Raw genomic sequence first — 17,805 nt, 5'->3', positions numbered from 1 at the left:
TTTATAAGTGTATATTTCTTACTATAACTGCGTTCCAAGTATTTGGGAGCATCATCTTCACGTTTGACTTCTATGGATATGAATGTAAAACACAGCAGGGAGGCCACAGCTGGGAAACCACGACGAGGCGAGGGTGTTCAAGATCAGCAATGTTAAAAAACAAACCACTTAAAACTGAAGGGACGCATGAAGTAAAACTAACGTGATGGTACAAAATTAAAGATCGCATTCGGCATTTTTTTTTTACATGGCAACGACCGTCGGAATATTTTCTCTTGTCCTGATAACTTACATTTTTGAAAAAGTTATGAACACACCGGAATACCCCTCTGTTTGCTGAACACAACACCTTCCGTAAACGTCACATTGGCGGGAAATGACAGCTACTTTGTCCGGTTATACACACGCGTCATTTTAAATAAACGTTTTTACTGTAAACAAGACTCCAGCGCAAAAAAACACAAAAATCTGAGCGGCCCGTTTCACACAGTTAACGCTGCGATGTCTACTTCATCTGTGTCAAAGGTAAAGTAAAATTATATTTATAAGTTATGGTTCAGGTAGCGGTATCCTACACTACCATGACCACGTCAAAATTTACCGTCTTTGTTGTTGTTGTTGCCGTTAGCTGACACTGTTGCTAACTTATGGCCACCGATATTTCAGGGTTGTTTTGTTTTCAAGCCAAGTGCTAAGAAGAGAAAGACGCTCAGTTTGGGTGAGTTATGCTGCTGTTGGATAGAAAGTGTGTTTGCCAAGTTTAAAGTCGTGAACTGTCAGATGGCCTGGACATGAATTTGTTCCCCACAGAGGACCATTTCACTGACGGATGTGAAGATGCAGAAAACAGTGAAGTGCGATTCAAACTCTGTCAGGATCTATGGGACAGAATCAAAACAGACACAGAGGTAACATTTTAAATGTTTTCAATGCATCATAACAGAAATTTAAACAGTCAAGCTATGTGTGACCCTTAATAATAACTGAAAGCAGCATAAAATGATTTAAAATGCACTGCTCAACCAATTTTGAACAAAACCTCTTAGATTCATTTTTTTACTGAAGAAAGAGCTCTATATTGAGTGATATGAGATAATGGATCTTCTGGTTTAGGACGAATTAAAAATCCTCAACTGGGTTACAAATAACGTGAATTTTAACGTGATGGATCAATCTATTTGCCATTTTTCTTTTCTGTAAGGTTTTACAGGATGAACTCAACAGGAAAATCCTGGACAGTTTGCTGGACTTCACCAGGAAGTGCTCCACCACGCGTCAACACAGCGACTGGGCATCGCAGATGAGAGCCAGTGAGATTCCCACTGCAGCTCTCGTCCTTGGTATGCTTGGGATCAGACATGTGCTGACTGGTTGTCCCAGCTGACAGCCAGTTTAGAATATGATGGGAAAGAAGATATTTCCGCTCCAATTATTTTCATTAGTCTTGTGGTATGCCCTTAAGGGCCTCTTTTAAGCCGAATCTGATATAGTTTAACACAATTTTTTTCTGCCTTGCTTCTCCTGTGATGTCCTCCATTAGGTGTAAATGTCCCGGATCATGACATGACCTTCCAGAGTCTGTCTGAGCTTCTCCAGCAGTCGGTCACTCCTCATGTGGCCTCTGTCCAGGCCAAAGAGTGTGGAGGTAAGAGACTCTGAGGACTACAGTGCCTTTGATTTGGATTTAAGAGACTGTATCTTAGAGTAGTAATGGCAGAAGCTTCGGAAATGTCATGTCGTGTGCTCCCGCAAAAGCTTGAGCTTTCAAGTGTATATTTCTGCTTTATCGTTTCAGCATTGAAGCATTTGATGAAGAGGGTGCTGGAGAGGTTAATGGGTACAGTTGTGGCTGTGGATGATGATGATGAGGAGGAGGAGGATGAGCAGACCAGTACTAATCTCCACAAGAGCGTGCACTGCTCCCTCAGTACACTCTGTGACTGGTACAATAAAAAAACAAAGGTGGGACCATAAGGTGTAGCCAGCATACGTGCTTTTACATTTGCAGTTTGGTGAATAAAATAAATCGGATCACCTGAAAGTGACGAAAGCAGCGTTTTCTCTGCATTTCAGAAATCCAGCTCTGGTACTCCTGGAAAAAAGCGTAGCTCTCCAGTCAAAGATGAGCAGCAGCAGCAGCCTCCTGTTGTGATTATTTTCAAAGATTTGGAGGCTTTCAATCCAAGAGTTCTTCAAGACTTCATACTCATCTGCAGGTAGCCGAGACCTCTTGAGCTGAACAACTTAACTGTTCCCATGTTATTTTATTATTGCACCAGCGTGCACACACTTTCAGAATGACAGTGAAATGATTATAGTTTTGTTAAGGCCTGAAACAAATCCAATGCTGTAGCCACCTTACTTGTAGTGATTCCGTTTTGTGAGTCGAAACAGCATCTCTTATAACTTAACTCTGTTCCACAGTCGGTACATCGAACGTCTTCCGCTGATGTTCATCTTCGGCATCGCCACATCACCCAGCACCATCCAACACATGCTGCCTCACTCTGTGTCCTCCCTGCTGTGTATAGAGCTCTTCCAGTCTCTGTCCTGCACCCAGCACCTGGCCACAGTCATAGATAAGGTAGTTTCACACTGACACACTGTGCAGTAAAAAAAAAAAAGTTTTTAAACAGGCAAAAGCATAAGTTATATAATGAACAAATAACATAATAATCTGTACCATATAATGTAATTTTTAACAGCCCTGCAATAAATACTGCTCCCTTTTTATATATATGTGGTCAATTTAGTTGCTGTTTATTGTAAATTATTTTATCGTGTCCCCCAGAACTTACATACATTTCTCAAACAGAATTGTTCAAGTACTATTTGATATGATTTTCAATGAAAGGAATTTAATTGTATTTTTTCTTTTTGTGTCTTGTCTGTGTTTCCAGTTGATCCTGACATCTCGGTTCCCTTTTAAGCTCAACGGTAAGGTGTTCCAGGTGCTGATCAGCATCTTCCTCTACCACGATTTCTCAGTGAGAAACTTCATCAAGGGCGTTCAGGTACGGAGCAGCTTCTAAATGCTTTATGCCTCATCAGTGTGTTTTCTGGTTGTACACGTGTGTGTGAGACAGAAATATGTGTTGTGACTTTGTGCAGCTGGCTCTGCTGGAGCACTTTCACTCCCAGCCTCTCAGTGTTTTGTGCTGTAAGAAGAAGGAGGCTCTGTGTAACCTGATGCAGCTCAATCACCACGACTTGGAGAGGATCAGGCAGCTGCTGTCATTCAAGAGGTACACACACACACACACACACAATTTATTTTTCACCTGTGTGCAGTGATTCAGTCTCCACTTCTTAGAATCATCTCACACTTCTTAGAAGAGTTTTCCAAAAGTGAGAAAATGTACCATTTCATTTGCCTGCAAGCAGTGGACACACAGGTACCTTACTAATCTGGTCTTACTTGAGTGATTTTTCTTCCCAGGTATGTAGAGAAACAGGAACATCAGGAACAGGTCAATCTTTTGAAGGATGACGGTCATTTAAAGGTACGTTTCTTTGTTTTATCTCTACACCCGAGGCGCCGGTCAATAATGAATCTAACACCTCAGGTCGCTGTCTCTGTTTTTAGGAGGTGTGTCAGAGGCTGATAAAGGACCTTCGCAAATACCACAAGAACTATTACCCCGTCCTTAGGTGTCTCCACGCTCTGACCTCGTCATTACCTCGGTACCCCCTCGGAAAACAGGCAAGAACTGATCTACACTTCCTTTTATCGCTGATGTATTTACCTCAATGTGACACTCAAGTAATCTGTGTGCTACAGATAAGGGAGCTCCATTTAATATGCCTTGAGAAGAATGTGTGGGAGAATGAGGATTACCAGTCAGCCATGAAGCTTCTGAAGTAAGCCTTGATAATTAATCTGCTTGTTTACAAGTGCGATCAATAAATGAACGTCTTAAAAAATCTAAATGACAGAGTTTTAGATCCTTGCCTACTATCCTAAGATACTCCTGAAGTCTTCAACGTTTGATGTGTTGTCGTCATTGCACCTCCTGGTGGCCAGATAGATATATTATACCGTAAAATTGTTTAGTGCTTTTATTGTTTTTACCATGCAGAAGTTCGCCTGAACAAACCAGATATTAGTCCAACAACAACCCAGTCTGTGCTGCCGTACCACTCAGTTTTAAACTTCCTGTGCTTTCTTTTTTTTTCCTTTTCCAGGATGCTGGCGAAAGACGAGCTGATCACTTTGCTTCAAAGGTGTGCAGAGATTCTGCAGCCTGTCAAGTCAAAGAAGATGAAGAGCGCTCTTGCCCAGCTGGAGGAGCTGCTTGCCAAATTCAAGCAGTTGGACAGTAAGTAGTAAAAATGGGGTCGAACTTTGTTTATTAGGTTCTTTTCCATCACTTAATGTTCACTTTAGTACAGTCACTTTTAGAACTGTACACTTTTCGATAATTATTATTATATGAGTGGAATGGACAATAGAAATGTGATGCATACCTGTCCCTCCTTGCAAATTCTTGTCTTTTGTCTTGTTCTTAACAGCAGCAGCTGTTGAAACCGCCCCCAGTGTGGAGGAGACTCTCACCTCTCCTGTGAAAAATCTTCAAAAGAAAACCGATCTCTTCCAGCTACAGAAGGTAACTCACCAGTATCTTTAAGGGAACGTGTTAACTTTACTTGGTTTCTCTGAATTTATTCTCCACTCCACCGATGTTTTGAAATACTCCGATACATAAGTTGCCTATTGTGATGTATTCCAGACTCTGCTGGAGATGAATGAGTCACGGAGATCCAAGAAACTGAGCCCATTTGAGGTTCTACGAAATGAGGCCCTCGAGTTTATAGACGGCTTAGTGAAGTAAAACAGATTCCCCTCTTGTTCTATTGAAATTTTAATGAATTTAATGCTATGGAATAAAATTAATTTTAAGGAAATTCTTATACAGCCAACGTCTATGTTCCACACAGGAGTCATCTGTGTCCCCCAGAGTCTCAGACACTGTACGAAGTCTGCTGCTACAGCTCGTCTGCCACTGTGAGACGCCACCTCAACGCTACACCTCGTACCTCCATTCAAGCTGCTCTCAGCAGTCCCTACTATTATCTTCAGGTGTGTAACTATCTTGTCAACAGGAATGACACTACAACTGGCAACAAATAATAATGTGTAATGTGTTTTATGGCATTGCTGTTTTCAAGAATTTCTCTTAGAAAAGTGCGTGAGATGTGCATTGAAAAATGTAGAAAGACATTCTTTGCTCTTTGACTGTCCTTTCAGAACAACATCCTAAAGACTGAGGACGGTTCAGTGTCTAACGCTGCTCCTGATATCTGCATCGCTTACAAGCTCCACTTGGAGTGCGGCAGACTGATCAACCTCTACGACTGGCTGGAAGTGAGTTCATATACTGAATTATTTGTTTGCAGGCTCGTTACATGTAACTTGACCAGGTCAGCAAAACTCCATAATGAAAAACATGGTATTTATGTGTTTATATCGTTCTCTTTTTAAATGCTAAAGAATAACCTTTCAACTTTGCCTTTGTTTTTCCTGTAGAAGAGGCTTTATTGATTCTGACAATCAGCGTTGTCACATTATTGATCTGAAGATCAGATACTGGCCCAGGATGGACGGGACACTGACATGAATGAAAACATGTTTGTTTTCACGTTTGTTTGTTTTTAGGCCTACTCCACCGTGGTTTCTGGAGCTGAGGGTAACGATCCAGATTCTGACAATTTCGGGAAAGTTGATGAAGTCAAACAGTATCCTTCCACAACTTTATCATGCTTCCTCCATATTAATACTTGCTTTATATTTACTTCTGTGGGTGATTTCCACATAAGGCAATCTTGCAGTGTAGGTTTGCTGCTGGATTTGGAAGCAACTACACAACACACACAAGTTGCTTGACTGACAGGAGGTGTTTGTGGTGCTCATTTCCTGTAAACATTCACTTTTTGGATCTTTTAGTCCACATTTGAGAAATTTTGTTCCTCAGCTTGATCTCTAGTGCACGTTTCATCCAAGCTGTGTCAGAGCTCGAATTTCTAGGCTTCATCAAGTCCACCAAGCAGAAGACAGACCACGTGGCTCGGCTCACCTGGGGAGGCTGCTGACCAGTACACTCAAAAGGAAGCGCCTGTATGTCTGTGGAGACTGTCTCCTTTCATTGTAGCATTTATTGAGTGTGACTTGGATTTATATTTCATAATAAAATATATGTGGTTAACATCTGGTAGGTTCTGCAACATACATGCATTTCTATTCTAAGATCCAGCTCTAATAATGTCAGGCATGCACCAAAACAATTCTGAACGCTTAAAAGATTTTTTATTGGGATTTCTTTCCAATAAGTACATTGGTTTCAAAGTGATACCAGCAAAAGTCAAAATAAATAAAACACTGGTAGGGAGAAAAAAAAATTAGCCCACTTTATGCTCAATTCAAAAAGCAATGAACAGAGGACAAACTGCAAACGTATTCTCTCTGTTCACGTCCTTTCAGATTGACCAGCAAACCTTGTTTAAAACTCTACGCTGCTTTATCATATTTACATGTAACAAACAGAAACAAGTGACAAAGCCTGGAATGCTGGGAATCATTACAAAAGTGAGATAACTGTAGATACATGTACAGCAGGAGGAACATAGGCCACTGGTAGAGATAGGGTCCATTCATTTACATTAGGACCTAGTTGCTTACAACAGAGTGGTAACAACTGACAACAGCTTCATATAAACCTTTGCCCAAAGACAGAAATATGGCACAGTAAGAAAAGTTTCATTTAAACTAGCTAAACTGAATCTCTTACAATGATGAGCTTTTTTTTTCTTTCTTGAGATATCACGATAGCTTGCAGCAGGAGAAGGCCGCCTTGCGGAGATTTCTGTGCCACACTCAGGAAACATCTGGAGAAAAGGGAGATGAAATAAAATACAGAAACCAGACTTATTACTAAAACCTTCAAAGGCACTTCCTTACATACTGTACGCCCATGACACGGGAATGTGGAATTCATTTAAGATGAAATGAAAGAACTCACAGCTCGCAGGTTGCTCCCCGAATCGTCGCATTAGCTGATCATGTGTGAACTTCACAAAGGTGTCATATTGTTCTGAAATTTACAGGAAATCAAAGTCACCATTAAGTCACAACAAAATGTTAAGACAACTTCCCTTATGCGTTAAATCATCCTTTCATTTCCCCAGAGACTCATCTTTCACCAGTCACATTAATCACGCACCAAATTGGGAATCAGTCAGTCCCAATTATTTTCTAATGGGGACTGGAAGTGATTAATTCAGCAACAGTGTCTCCTGCTGAATTAATCACTTCCATATAACCGACAGAATCACAATACTGAATATTAGTGCTGAAATGATTGCTCACTTAATCAACTAGATCTTAATGTTAACAATCTTAATCCTAGCAGAGTTTCTTTGATGCATCTCATTAACATTGTTCCCAGTCACGGCAAAGTATTCTTACTCCGAGTGTACAAACCTGCCAATTTTGAGGTCATGGTCTCCTCGTATTCCTCCCGCACCTTTTCTTCCCTTTCTTTCAGCAGGCGTTCACAGATCATTCCAACTTGTCTGAGGGTGAATAGTGGCTGTTCTTTTCTAGTAGGAGAAACACCTCCAGAGGACGTTCCTGCACGAATCAACCAAAAAAAAGAAAAAAAAAGAATCATTGTGTATGTGGTATTTGTGATTACCTGAATACAAGCCACACTAATTCTTAAACAGTCACCCCTTTAGAGCTAACCTGGCATGCTGGAAACATTCATAGTAGACGATTGGGATGGGGACTCTGGAGAATAGCAGCACTCTGACTGTTGGTAGCCTCCATCTAGATGCTTCCTCTTTTGAATGCGTTTGTACTCCTGCTTGATGCTGTTGAGGATTTGTTCTAGAGGGACAAAAGAAAGCCAAAAAGACAGTATACATCAGTATAGATAGCAGTCGCCACGATGGGGGGGTGGGGGGGGGGGGGTCCACTGTTCACTTTATCATTGAAAAGCATAATTGTTTTCTGGTTTGCTACAGCGGGGCTCCACATGTTGCTAATGCCTCTCAAGTGCCTCGGTTACCACCAAGCAGGCCAACATCAGTAATATTACCTGCACTAAGTCTGGACGATGACTCCCCAAATGGCGAGGGCTCCATGCTGAGATACTTCCTAGGGGATGAGGATGAGGACGATGGGGACACGGGGATGCATCTTCGTCTTTTAGGTGAAGTAGGACTCATCAGCGGATCGAAATCCATGGTCCTCTTTAGGGTGGCTCCACACGCCATGACTTTAGTTTGTTAAAGGGAGGGGGGGGGGGGGGTGCAAAATACCGAAACAAGACAATAATGAGGCGATAACATCAGTTACTTCAGATAATTGCTAGCCACGGCTTTTCTTTAAATGGATTGCTAATTACAACGTGAATTGCTCAGTTGAGATTAGTTTCCTTTGCTGAGGAATACACGCTAAGCAGACTGCGCAGCTGAGGCTTTAAATATTTGCTAGCAAGCTAACGTTAGCTGTGCCTACTGGCCGATAATCAAAAAGAAAACAAAGCTAACGTTAGCTTTGGCTACCACTGGTCAGAGAGTACGTTCTGGTGTACGTTTAAATAAAGCTCCTTCTTACCTTTTGGAAGGGGGAGAGTTGTTCTGTCCAACTGCGTTCAACAACTCGCCTTGTTCCAAAAGTTGCTTCCCAAAAGTTGCTGTGACGATCAGCCAGCTGAGGGCCAACTGTCTGCTGTTAGATAGCGGAGCGACCTAGCGCAACTTAGCTGCTTGTTTTTGATATGAGGCTGTCGGCTTCTCCGGTTCGTGACGTCACGTGTGAAATACGCGGCAATGCATTCTGGGCTATGTAGTGAAACGACAGCTGGGCAACGAGAGCTTGGCGTCGCCGTAGTTTTACCTACATTACCAGAAAGTCGTAGTTCTCTTTTAATTTGGTTAAATCACAGTTTCATCATAGCGTCTGATGAACTACAACACAACTCTATTCATCATTTTGCTCAGTACATGGGAAATAAAACACAATGTGGGTCTCATTATCTCCACAGGAGGGCAGTGTTATACAAAAAAACCCACACGGTTAACAGTTTACTTCACTCGGCTCCCAAAAATCCTAATGGTTCACAAGATGATTTAAAGGATAAGGAAGAAATACATACGCCTGATAAATAGCCTGTATTTCTCTGCACAAAGTTATGTGCATTTTTCAATGACTCGTTTTAAACATTCTCATCTTTTAAGGCCTAAAAACAATGTAAGAACTGGTTGAACTACAAATAAGTCACATCTACATCCTGCTCATAACTCATGTCCAGAAATATATAACCTATATTGCTACTACAAAAACTTTTGCGTATTTCTTGTGCAAAACTCAGTATTTTAATCCTTTAAGGCCAAATTGCTCACAACTCACATTAACAATAAGACCATAGCTAGCGATGAGGGGTCACAAGTCGTTATTGCTTATCCTAAAAGGTTAGAAACCACAGCTACAAGCACACAAGCACATAGACACACAGTAACACATCGTGAAAGGAAATAAACACCAACACATATCTCATTTCTAGTAAATTAACTGCAGGTGCTTGTTTCATTTTTTATTGAAAAAAAAGATACCAGGTATATTGATGAAAATTATGATAAAAATAGACAAATTTAATATATTTATTGAACTCATGTCTTTTCTTGTACACACTGTTATGGAGCACAATGGCACAATGGATGCTTCACAGGAATACGGCAGTGTAGCTTCTCACAAAACAGTTTTATAAGCACATGTGTAATAAAAAGCTATGTCACATTCTCAAATCACTGCAGACTAAAGTTTTGATTTGATCAAAAGTTTCAAAGCACAATTCAACATTTTGCTTTGCAAAGTACAGTAAAAAAAAAAAAAAGAAAAAGATAAATAATTAAAGTAAAATTAAAACTGTCAACTGTCACAATATCATAGCCATACAAAACCATCAGTAGCTGATATCAAGTTGCTAATGAGATGCTAATTTGACTTACAAGCAATGTACTGTCATTCAAAACTGACATTTTGCATGAAGGTAGACACAGTTTCACCTTGCGTTACTGCCACAATATTGCTATGATATAATGTTAAAAAAAACTGAAAAGACAAAAAGAAATTCCATATATTTCTCCTTTAAAGCTCAAATCTGTAAGAAAAAAATTGCCAATTCAAACTAGAGCAAAGATGACAAAGCATGTTGTGTTTATGATGGTTGTTGCAGAAGAAAAATGCCCTAGAGCAACCAAACTGCTTGTTGGGAATACGACTATATTATTTACTGAATGAAATAAGATCAAATTGGCATGTTCAATAAGACTCGTGCACCCTACAAACCATTTCTCATTAACAGAGTAAAGACAGAAGAATTTAATATTGTGTTCATATTACAGATTTAAGCTTTAAAGCAATAAAAGTGTGTTGTTAGCTCTGTTTCTAAGACATCTTTTGGCACATTTCACAGTCACAGAGCAGTGCACTAGGAGGGTCCGGGCTATTCTACAACATCTTTACTTCACAGTTGTACCAGAGCAGAGCAGCTCGTCTTTTAAACCGCCTCCGCAGTAGAAGTCTCAGTCACTCCAGAGACAGTAACCTGGGCTACTTTTACTCGGGTGTTTCCACAGCCGGCTCCATCTTTCCCCGCCCCGCCTGCTGTGCCTCTCACGCTCCTGCTGTTCCAGTCACTCTCAGCACTGTTGTCCAGAGGCTGTGTCACTCCCCGGCACATATGGCAGATGTTGAGGAAGGCCCTGCGCAGGTCTTTGCTCCTCATGGCGTAGATCACAGGGTTCACAGTGGAGTTGAGCAGGCACAGCATGCTGCAAAAGGCAAACACAGTCTTGATGAAGTCGTTCACCTTCCCAAAGAGGTCATAAACCATGATGGCTAGCAGCGGGCCCCAGCAGATGATGAGGGCCACCAGGATCAGAACCAGGGTTTTAGCCAGGCGGAGGTCCATCCGGACCTGCTCAGGCCTGACCGTCTGAACTTTAGTGCCCTCTGCAGTGTAGACAATTACACTCCTCTGGGAGCTGCGGCTCAGCATGCGGACAGCGTGATGGTGGGACTTCCACAGGATGAACATGTAGGCGTAGATGATGAACAGGACCAAGATGCTTGTCATCCCGATCCAGAACATCAGGTACTTCTGGTCGATTAGAGGGAAGATGTCCGAGCAGACAGAGTTGAGACGCTTGCAGTTCCAGCCCAGCAGTGGCAGCAGTGAGATGACAATAGAGATTGTCCACATCATACTGAAGGCAATCACTGCTTTAGTCTTTGTGACGATGCGTTTGTATGCCATGGGCCTGTGGATGGAGATGTATCGGTCAATCGCAGTGAGAAACAGACTTCCCACAGAGGCAGTGAAGGAAGCGATGACCCCAGCCAGCTTGAAGAGGAAAATATTAGGGCTGTCCTTCCTGTGGAGGACATGGAAGTCCAGGAAGCTGTAGACAAAAATTATGCTTCCTATTAGATCAGCCACGGCCAGACTGCCTATGAAGTGGTAGGAAGGCCGAGACCGAAGCGTCTGAGAGTGCAGGATAACGCACAGCACCATGAGGTTCTCCAGGACTGTAAATGTACCCAGGGTGAGTGCCAAGATGGCGATTGCGAGCTGCTGACCAGGAGTCAGAATCATAAAACACTCCATGTTGTCCACAAAGTTTTCCGCACACTGTGCCGCTCCCCCGCTCTCCACAGAGGTGCCATTACCCAGCAGAAAGTCTGATATGTTGGTGGGGAAAATGGGAGGGAAACCAGTGTAAATGACCTCCTTGTTTCCAGGGACAAGTCCAGGGAGGGAGTTACTGATTGAGGCAGAGTGAGGTTTTTCAAAATGGAATTCATTCTTAATCAGGCTTGAGTCAATAGAGGGGTCGTCGTAGCTGGCGTCGTTGGAGCCAAGATACCGGACACCTGTTGTTAACGTGCTCATTGTGGTGCCTGAAATCCTGTGCAAAGCCAACTTCATGGCTGGTTTGTGGTTGCGAAGATGCTCAGTGGAGAGGTGTACGGTGAAACAGCATTAGAGCCATGCAAAAGGACATCTATGAAGGAAAGAAAGCACAAATTCTTTCCATAAAGGATTCGTTCAAAAATTAATAAATGCATCCTGTTAGGTTAAAATGTAAAGATATTAGAGTGCATTAAGTCTCATTAATTATTTATTTATTAGTGATTAAAATAGAGGAAAATGAATTTGTTGCTGGGAGATATTGTGGGAAACCTGTGTATCAGCCAGCTGACTCTAGAGCAGATGCATCCCAGACAATAGTGGGAAACTGAACAGTTGATGACAAACCTGTGCAGCCTCAGGGGAAATCACTGCATTAAGTATGTAGGACAGCCAGGGCTTTCTTATTAATTAAAAGAGGTCATTAAGCATTAAGCATTTTTTTTTCAATAATCATTGGATTAATTAGGCATCAAGGGAGAAACAAGACAAAGGGTGTACATATTTGTCCAATGATCCATTTTGTAATGATGATATTAATTAATAAGCAGTTAAGTTCACATGAAGGTTTTGGAATAAGATGTTCTTTTTTTGTTTGTTTTGGGGTTTTTTTGAAGACGAGGCTACCAATTAAACACGACACGACCACACTGCAAATGAAATATGTTTAAGTTTTAAAGACAAAAAAAACCAAACATCTTTCATGTTGTCTCTATAGACAAGCTTGTGTTTGGATCAAAGCTTTACGGACTATTGGGGGCTATAGTACCATTAAGAATAAAAAGAAAAATGTAATCAGAAATAAAACAAATGATGAAAGTGATTAAAAAGTAATTAAAAAACGTACCTTAATTTTCTCAGCATAAACATCTTGCTCCGATCCATGACGCAAAGAAACACAAAAAAACAATTCAACTAAACTGGGAGTAAACCAGTGTGTTGTTGTTGTTGTCTTCCCTCTTCGTGGACAGTTACAGTAACTCCAATAAAACTGGGAGCCAGCGTGAAATTACAGTTGCAGTCGTTCTTGATAATTTGCCGGGGCAATTGTGCCGTGTTGACTCCCCAGATACTGTCAATGTCAACTACAGTAAAGGAAGGCAGCCGGTTGGGCGTGTGTGCGTTCGTGGGAGCGGGCGGTTATAAGGCTGCGCGCTGTGCGCCTGCTGGTCACGTGGTCTGAGGTGTTTGAGCGCATCTCTGAGCATCGTCCACACCTATTTACACAGGAACAACAGCGCTGCTGCAGGAAATCCACGAAATCCAGCCTGTGTTCCTGTGTTTTTGTCGAGATCAGCTTTACTTCCTGATGTTTCATCAAGCCCACTGGTGTAATAATTTTGCAAAATCAACCATTTTGCATCTATTTATCTATATGCATACATATAGTTTATCCTGATAAAATATATAGATATAATAGTAATAATAGATTTATGTTTCATATGTGTTTCATAACAGCCAGCTCAGTCTTTGTGCATCAAATGCAATTAACTGACAAAGAAATATACAGTACCTTCAGGGTCAGTTAGCCCTAAGAGTAGTTGCATTTCATTTCATTTCATTTCATTTATAAAGACATGCCAGTCAGTATTTCTGTAAACTTGCTGGTGTCAGCCAGGTTAGCTTGGCTAATTATCAACTCCAGTTCTTTGATGGGATGTTCAGAAATCAGTGAAGTGACAGATAAAGAAAATAGTTTAAACTCCCTGTTAGATGTCTTATGAACAAACTACTGTAAAACCATGATAACAGAAATCAAAACAGACTTAAAGTATTTGGGATTTGGAAGGGGTAGTGCTGCGTAAAAAGTATTGTCATTACCATTAACAGGAACACAGCATTTGAAAATCCACTGCATTTAACTATGTTTTACTGCTGGGGTCTTTGGGATCCCAAACAGAAGTCATGGGTTATTTTCTGTTGTTCAAAATCCCGTTCATGAGCTAGTTTTGCAAAATTAGAAAAAAGAGATTAAACATCACTATAATAAAACAATGTAAACAGTGTTTCTGAGCAGCTGACTATGATAATCCCACAGTAAATTCAGATTATTTATATTGAATGTCACAGCAAAACAACAATCCCCTTTGGACTGTGGTGGAAATTCACCACAAGTATATTTACTAATGGTAAACATTGCACTTTTTACTGCACTACAGAAACAAACCAATCATATCATGAGGTTATAAACTATGAGGCTCTGTTGTGCATTTAACTAAACAGTGCAACTAAACGTCCATTCTGTATATCCTCCACTATTTATCTATTTATTTACTGCAGTTGGGGGTCACATGCACACACTATTAAGAGTCCTTTTCCTGTCCTGCGCAGCTGCGCAATTATTTCCACTATGCACTCCCAGCGGAGCTATCTCCCAAATTACATGTATCTTGTTGTGGAAAATACATGACATTTGGCGATGCAACATCATGGGAAAACAATGAAAGCCACTGCACACGATGCCAGTGCCTCCAGTTTTGGCAGAACAGAAGAGGCTGAAGAGTTATCCAACTAATTACTGAACACTTGTTATGCTGCGCTTGAAGCAGATTCAAGCAGCCATTGATCATTTGTGGCAGAACAGTATATCCAATATGTCCTTTTTGTGAAGCTAGTTTACACAGACAGACAGACAGTGTAAGTGAAACGTCTTATTAATGACGAGTGATTGTGGAATTCATCTGTAATTATTTCAGAAGTATGTAAAGTGACTTCTATTTCATGGTTCTTTGGTGTTTTCTTTTTGATCGGGAGAAAGTTTCATTGTGGTTTTGGCTTGAAAGCTGCATCTATCATCTCTCAAAGCAGGGGGCAGAGTGTTGCAATTCACATCCATCACAATAATTATCATCATTATTTCATTGTCATCCTCACCAAAGCACCAGTGAGAGAGGGAGAGATTTCAAAGACAAAGCTGTCTGTGATGACAAAAGGCCTCTGTCTAACCGTGACAGCAACTTGTAGAAGTTCAATTTTTCCACCAAATCCTCTTCCGCCATGTGGGACGAGCAGTAATGGGCAGCTGCTGCTGTTGTTTTACGTCCATCTGTCTTTGGTGGTGAATATTGCCAGTGATTTACAGTGATTGATTTTAGAAGAATTTTTTTGTAGGATTTCTTAAGAAGCACCGCAGTGCATCTCATTTAGTATTGATCCCTCTCCATTTACAGTCAATTGCTATATGTGTGGCTGCCTACATTATGAAATCATTACGCGCAGGCCACACAGGCTCTAGTCCTCTAAAAGAGACATTTACAAGCAATGCACTTACATGCAGAAACATGTGAATTAAAGTGCATTTTAATGGGATTTCTTTGAGCTATTGCACATCCGACAACTTATTTTGTGATGGCCAGACGGGCAGCTTCTGGTCAGACAGCCAGAAGCATTTTGGGGCTCAAAATATAGTGGTTACACACACACACAGTGTTACCAGACGAGACTCTAAAGCAGGCTGTCTGTCACTGATGTGTTTGTGTCAAGGGGTTGGAACATGGGAGAGTGTTGGGAGGGAGAGAAGGAGGGAGGGAGGGAGGGAGGGAAGGAGGGTGGGTGAGGAGGAAAAGATGCATAAATAGAGAAGGGGAGGAGGTTATGGCTGAACACTGACAGCTCTTAACCGTTTCCTAATCTGCCACTTCTATATTCTGTTCCTCCCCAGCTGGAGCCACTTCATATTGAAGCCAAGGTGGAGCCACAGAATGAAACTGAGTTCATGTCACGTCGGTTCAGCGAGGAGTAAAAGTCCAAATACAGTGTTTACTAAATTCATTCAATATTGTTGTTCATGTTTCTTCATCTCACACAGAACACAGAAAAGTCATGTGTATCATCACCCATCATCAGTCATCAGCCGTCTGCATCCTCATTATTCACTTCATCAGGAAATTATATGTATAACTGGCTTCATTAGGCAAATCAAAGGTGTTTGCTGATCTACTTTCTAAAGACCTTTAATTGAACAAACAACTCCACCCAGGAAACAACATCAGAGAAATAAACAGGGAGAAGACAAGTGCGAAAGTTTCCTGTCATGTTACTCTCCTGAGTCAGAATTTCTGCACAGATCTCCCTCGCAGGAAACAACAGCAGAAAGTATGAAAAAGTTGTGACTCGGTGCCTTCTGTGACTGAATTACTTTGCAAACGGCTGTTATCAAAACACCAAAAATACCAGTATAAAAAGACAGATGATGGGTGCTCTCAATAAAGACTAAATAAATAAAATCATTGATTTTTATTTGTGATAAATAATTTAAGCAAGCTGATTGGTTGCTATGCATGAATTTCCATTGCAGAAATGGTGGATTTTCTCGGTGCAAAACAGACAGACTAACAGCATAATGGTCAGTGGGTAGAATCCCCTTCATGCACCATTTAGCCATATAAAGACCTTTATTATCTCAGTTGAACACAGTGGTAATCACAAAGACTTAGTAGGTGGTTCAGTGAATGCTCACTTGCGGAAACACTATGCTAATCAATGCTACAGGCACAGATGAATAACTCAGGCAGCGGTGCAAAGCTTCAAATCACAGCTCAGCTGAACTGTTTCTCTCCTGGTTTTTGTGAAGAAGAGGGGCGCGGTACCTGTACAGTAGCAGCCCTGCAGCCTCAGAAGAGGTCACTGTGTGTGACACCTGCATGACTAAAGATAGACTCATGAGAGGTTCATGAAACTCCGGCACCAAAACAGCAAGAGCTCAATCTGGAATTGCCTTGCAGTGCCACTGGCTGATTCGCAGCCAGAGAATAATTCATTTGCCCTACACCCAGCTGCAGAGCTTCACAGACCGACGAGAACCCCAAATGGACCTGACTGCCATGACACCAACAGTCACTTTACCTGTAATCACATGGCCCTTCTCTGTCAGGAAGAAGAGGAGTTGTGAAATTGAATTTATTTTTAGCTGCTGACCTCTTCCTTCCCAATACTGATTTCCTGCTCAATATGTGTGGCTTTTTTTTATCTTAACTTTTATGTGCTTGTTGTTCTACAGTATCAGTGGTGGGAAAAACCTGGCTGCAATGTAACTGTAAACAAGTTCTACGTTGATGTGACAAACTTTCACTCAACTGCCTATATAATTGCAACACTGGCTTTCATTTAGAGTCATGTTTCTGGCCACTTGATGAATTTCAATATAAATGTTATATAAATGTTGTTTGTCCCCGTATGTCTGTTTTGTGTGTGTGTGTGTGTGTGTGTGTGTGTGTGTGTCAGGACAGAGCATGGGGACATCACGTTTCCCGCCAACTCACCTGCACACCTGTTGTGAATCCTGTCATCATTCCACCCACTTCCAGGATGTATTTAAGGCCGGTTCTTTAGCCCACTCATCATCAGTTCATCTGATCCTGTTCAAGGTAGAAATGTTGGCAGACCTCGTTGTGACATTACTTATTTGGGTTAAGATACATCAAGTGTTTCTGTGTGGATCGCTCACATCTGCTGTCTTTCCTGTGCCCTAGGATCTCCAATCATTTGCCTCCTTGTCTGATGAAGCTGTTTTTCTCTGGAAATGTGAATTCACAATCTGTCCGTCTGTCTCTGTCTGTTAAAATGAGGAATTTGTTGGAAACATTTAGGATAATGTAAATACAAAGCTCAACAAAATATATGACACAAGTCTAGTTGTTTTTAGACATTTCAATGTGCTGGTGTTGCCCCAATCAAAATGGAGAAACCCACAGGTTTTGACCCACCGAAATGATTGTTTAGGTAAAGTGTGAAGTTTTACAACTTAGAAAAACTTGGACCCACTAACGCACCACTGTACTTAAATAAGAATAATAGCAAATCAAAATAGATTGTAACATTTGAATAGAAA

The 17,805-nt window shown here is 41.3% G+C and overlaps 3 protein-coding genes across 3 annotated transcripts; 1 reads left to right on the top strand and 2 right to left on the bottom strand.

The window, feature by feature from the left end:
• Positions 1-389: 389 nt before the first annotated feature.
• orc3 (origin recognition complex, subunit 3) lies at positions 390-6,203 on the top strand. Its single transcript, XM_041060836.1, has 20 exons — positions 390-525; positions 667-718; positions 811-908; positions 1,202-1,340; positions 1,541-1,645; positions 1,796-1,962; positions 2,074-2,216; positions 2,425-2,584; positions 2,901-3,014; positions 3,112-3,245; positions 3,440-3,503; positions 3,587-3,703; positions 3,782-3,861; positions 4,186-4,319; positions 4,513-4,607; positions 4,731-4,828; positions 4,939-5,080; positions 5,249-5,365; positions 5,657-5,736; positions 5,985-6,203. Exons 1-20 carry the CDS (start codon positions 502-504, stop codon positions 6,088-6,090), a joined length of 2,169 nt encoding a protein of 722 aa, XP_040916770.1. The 5' UTR covers positions 390-501; the 3' UTR covers positions 6,091-6,203.
• An 84-nt stretch (positions 6,204-6,287) lies between these two features.
• Positions 6,288-8,779, bottom strand: LOC121197719 (akirin-2-like). Its single transcript, XM_041061443.1, has 6 exons — positions 8,618-8,779; positions 8,097-8,276; positions 7,742-7,885; positions 7,478-7,627; positions 7,017-7,088; positions 6,288-6,882 (listed from the first exon to the last, which is right to left on the bottom strand). The coding sequence occupies exons 2-6, from the start codon at positions 8,272-8,274 to the stop codon at positions 6,872-6,874; spliced, it is 555 nt and encodes a 184-aa protein (XP_040917377.1). The 5' UTR covers positions 8,275-8,276; positions 8,618-8,779; the 3' UTR covers positions 6,288-6,871.
• Positions 8,780-10,562: 1,783 nt separating this feature from the next.
• Positions 10,563-11,993, bottom strand: LOC121197466 (cannabinoid receptor type 1B-like). Its single transcript, XM_041061080.1, has one exon. The coding sequence runs from the start codon at positions 11,991-11,993 to the stop codon at positions 10,563-10,565; it is 1,431 nt and encodes a 476-aa protein (XP_040917014.1).
• Between the last annotated feature and the right edge of the window lie 5,812 nt (positions 11,994-17,805).

This window comes from Toxotes jaculatrix, chromosome 17 (genome assembly GCF_017976425.1).
Source record: "Toxotes jaculatrix isolate fToxJac2 chromosome 17, fToxJac2.pri, whole genome shotgun sequence".
NCBI classification, from domain to species: domain Eukaryota; kingdom Metazoa; phylum Chordata; class Actinopteri; family Toxotidae; genus Toxotes; species Toxotes jaculatrix.
This window is presented reverse-complemented; position numbering and strand designations above follow the sequence as displayed.

Excerpts from the sequence above, each read along its gene's own strand:
- orc3 (XM_041060836.1), top strand. The coding sequence starts at position 502 with ATGTCTACTTCATCTGTGTCAAAG. Across the intron at positions 3,246-3,439 it reads CAGCTGCTGTCATTCAAGAG|GTATGTAGAGAAACAGGAAC; the intron begins GTACACACACAC and ends TTTTCTTCCCAG. Across the intron at positions 5,737-5,984 it reads AAAGTTGATGAAGTCAAACA|TGCACGTTTCATCCAAGCTG; the intron begins GTATCCTTCCAC and ends CTTGATCTCTAG.
- LOC121197719 (XM_041061443.1), bottom strand. The coding sequence starts at position 8,274 with ATGGCGTGTGGAGCCACCCTAAAGAGGACCATGGATTTCGATCCGCTG. Across the intron at positions 7,628-7,741 it reads GAATGTTTCCAGCATGCCAG|GAACGTCCTCTGGAGGTGTT; the intron begins GTTAGCTCTAAA and ends TGATTCGTGCAG. Across the intron at positions 7,089-7,477 it reads CATGACCTCAAAATTGGCAG|AACAATATGACACCTTTGTG; the intron begins GTTTGTACACTC and ends TGTAAATTTCAG.
- LOC121197466 (XM_041061080.1), bottom strand. The coding sequence starts at position 11,993 with ATGAAGTTGGCTTTGCACAGGATTTCAGGCACCACAATGAGCACGTTA.